General features: G+C 51.7%; 1 protein-coding gene across 1 annotated transcript in view; it reads right to left on the reverse strand.

Moving 5' to 3' along the window:
* Nucleotides 1-2,963, reverse strand: part of ASS1 (argininosuccinate synthase 1) — a 27,058-nt gene that overhangs the window by 5,462 nt on the left and 18,633 nt on the right. The window contains exon 12 of the mRNA XM_009998892.1: nucleotides 886-1,042. Within this exon, the coding sequence (XP_009997194.1) occupies nucleotides 886-1,042 (157 nt within the window). The remainder of the gene's footprint in view (nucleotides 1-885; nucleotides 1,043-2,963) is intronic.

Here is a 2,963-nt window from a genome sequence, read left to right on the forward strand (position 1 = left end):
AACCTCTGTGCTTTTATTTTTGCTCATTCGAGTGGTTCTGACCTGCTCTATAATTACGTTACTTTCTACCTACTGTGCAGAGGCATTTCCACACAGCTCTGCCTCTCACAGCTTTCTCTCGGGTTCCTGTGACGCCGTCACTCAAAGGCTTTCAAACCAGCGATGTAGAAATCAAAAAGAAAAGGAAAATGGTTGGAGACACAGGGAGAATAAGTGCCCCTGCTTTTCTCTCCCTCTCTCTTTTTCCTCCGTCCCACCCCCCTCCATCCTCCTTTTTTTTTTTTCTTCCCCCCTTTTTTTTTTTTATGGTGGGTTTTGTTTTTTGGTTAGTTTCTTTTTTTTAAATATACTTTATTCATTTAATCTCTCCAAGTGAGAGTGTGAGGCATAATGAAGGGTTGGGACGGATTATTAGGAGCTGTTGATTTCGAGGGGGAGGGAAGGGAAGGAAAAAAGCCAGAGAAGAGAAAGAGAGAAGATAATTTGACATTTACTCCGACTGATCTAAACTCATTCGGGTGTATTTATGGCTTATAAAGTGTTTAGAGAGATTGAAAGGGGTTGAAGGAGGGCTGAGGGGGGGAGCAAGAGAGAAAACAACATGAAAAAAAGGGGAAAGATGGGAAAGACAGAGGGGAAAAAATAGCATTGACTTGAAAACATGGCCTGTGCTTTGGCTGGGAGGACAGAGTCACTGGTGTCATCAGAGGTGGGACAGGACAGGATGGGGTGTGATGGAGCAGGATTCCATGGGATGGGACAGGACAAGGTGGGGTGGGATGGGATGGGACAAGGTGGGATGGGATGCAACAAGGTGGGATGGGATGGGATGGAAAGCTTGCTGCCACCATCCCTGGCCAGCCTGGTCCCTCGAGCCCCACTCACCTGACCAGCTCCTCATTGTACAGTGACCGTGGGGACTCCCTGCCCAGGATGTAGACCTGGCCCTTGAGGACAGAGAGGCGCACGGTGCCCAGCACGGGCTCCTGGGAGCGCCGGATGCATTCCCGCAGGAACTCACACTCGGGGCTGTGCCAGAAGCCTGTGGGAATGAGGCAGTGACATCAGGGACACAGGGGAGGCTGGGGGGATCCCGTGGTGCCCATGCAGTGTGGTCCTCCCACCCCCTCACACAAAGAGAGATCTGGGGTACTTTTCAAGGGCAGGGATGAGGTTGAAGGATCGGGAGAGGGATGTGAGGTGTTGGGACACCCGGGTCCCACTCTGAGGGATGGACACCCCTTGTGTGTCCCTTCCCCTTGGTGGCCCTCAGGTTCCCACCTGGGAGAGGAGGCTACAACCAGCTGATGGAGAAGAGGCAGTGGGGCCATTCTCTTTCCAGCTCCCCCTGGGTGGGGCCTCTCATGGCAATTAAAAGCTTTGTTAAGTTATTATGAAACTGCCACTCAAAAACCAGCATCTCGAGGGGTCAGGTGTGGACAGACAGATGGACACAGAATCTAGGGATGATGAGCTGGATGATCCCCCTCCCCCAAAACACATCCTGCAGGAATATTGTCATCCATAGAGGCCATCATGGGTGTGCAGAGGGGCCATGGCCCTGCCTGCCACCCCTGTGCCCCCTCCTTTCCCTAAGAGTGGTAATTAGCCAGGAAGGCCTTGGAGACCTGGAATAAAGCCTGGGAGATGGAAAGGGAGATAGAGGCAGGGAGAGAAAGAGCCCATTCAGCACCCTCCAGTCATCCCCAGGTTTTATCTCTCCCATCACCCTCCTCCTCTGCTCACACACCGGTGCCCTCTCACCTTTCCTTTCCCAGCTGGGCTCCTGGCCCAAGGCATGAAAGAAACAAACAATTTCTTTTGTTGTTTGGCCTGGGCAGCCCTGGAGCAGGGCCGTGTCCTGCAGCCTTGTCCCTGGGATCTACATTGAGGCACAGCATTAAAGCCATGCAACCTCTTGCTATCAAAACCATTCCCTTCTTTTTTTTTTTGGTAATCACCCTTCAAATACAACTCCTCCAGCATCAGGATTGACATGGGGCTGTTGCATCCCCAGGAAAATAAACCCAAGACACATTAAAATAATAACCAGCTGCTTAAATCCCAGCTCTGACAGCTCCAGGTGTGAGGAAGCATTTTCCCCCACCCCCTCCTCTCCCCCCACCTCCTCCTCTCCCCCCCATGGCAGCCACATTCCCCACTGGAAGTGATCCCCCTTAATGACCTTCCTGCCTTGTAACCACCATCCTGCCCTAATCATGGCCCAGGCAGGGGGACAATGGCACTTCCACACCTGGCTGTACCTGCCTGGATGGGAGCTGGCTTCAAAGCCAGCCCTCCACAATGGGATCAATGGGAACAGGGGGAAGATAAACACTAATTCTCCTAGAATCAGAGGCTAGTTGCAATAATGAGATGTTAAAGGAGGGGGAGCTTGAAAGCCTGGTCTCTGGCATGAGCACCCCCGGGTGCTGTTTGTACCCTTTGGGGGATGTTCCTTGGATTTGGGCTCAGCTTCCAGGAAAGCCCAGGACCATGCTGAAAATCCCTAAGGATTCAGTATCTGGAGGCAAAGACCAGCCCTTGCCTGGCAGAGATGGGCAAGGAGGAGTGAAATCATGATTCCCCAAGTAGCTCTTTAATCTGGTGGCTTCACAACAAGTGAATGGTTAGAAATAAACAAACTGGTTTATGCTTAAACTAAGAAAAACAAATAAACAAGAAAAGTCAAACTAAAGGCAGCCCAGAACAAAGTCCAATACAAATCACCTGAGGCACAGGCAGGGGCTGTGATTCAAGGGGAAGGTAACAGAGTCTTCTGCAGCCCCAGAAGCCCTGGCCCTGCCAAGGGCCCTAAAATAAGGTTTAAGCAGCAAAGGAGCTGGGGCATTAAATGCCAGTTGCCAAGGAAGGCACAGGAGGGAATGTCCTTGGAGGGGAAGGTCCCAAGGATGAGCACAGGTGCCAGGAGATGCAAGGAGAAGACAGCCTGACACAGTCCT

The sequence above is a fragment of the Chaetura pelagica genome, unplaced genomic scaffold (genome assembly GCF_000747805.2).
Source record: "Chaetura pelagica isolate M959 unplaced genomic scaffold, ChaPel_1.0 scaffold405, whole genome shotgun sequence".
NCBI classification, from domain to species: Eukaryota; Metazoa; Chordata; class Aves; order Apodiformes; family Apodidae; genus Chaetura; species Chaetura pelagica.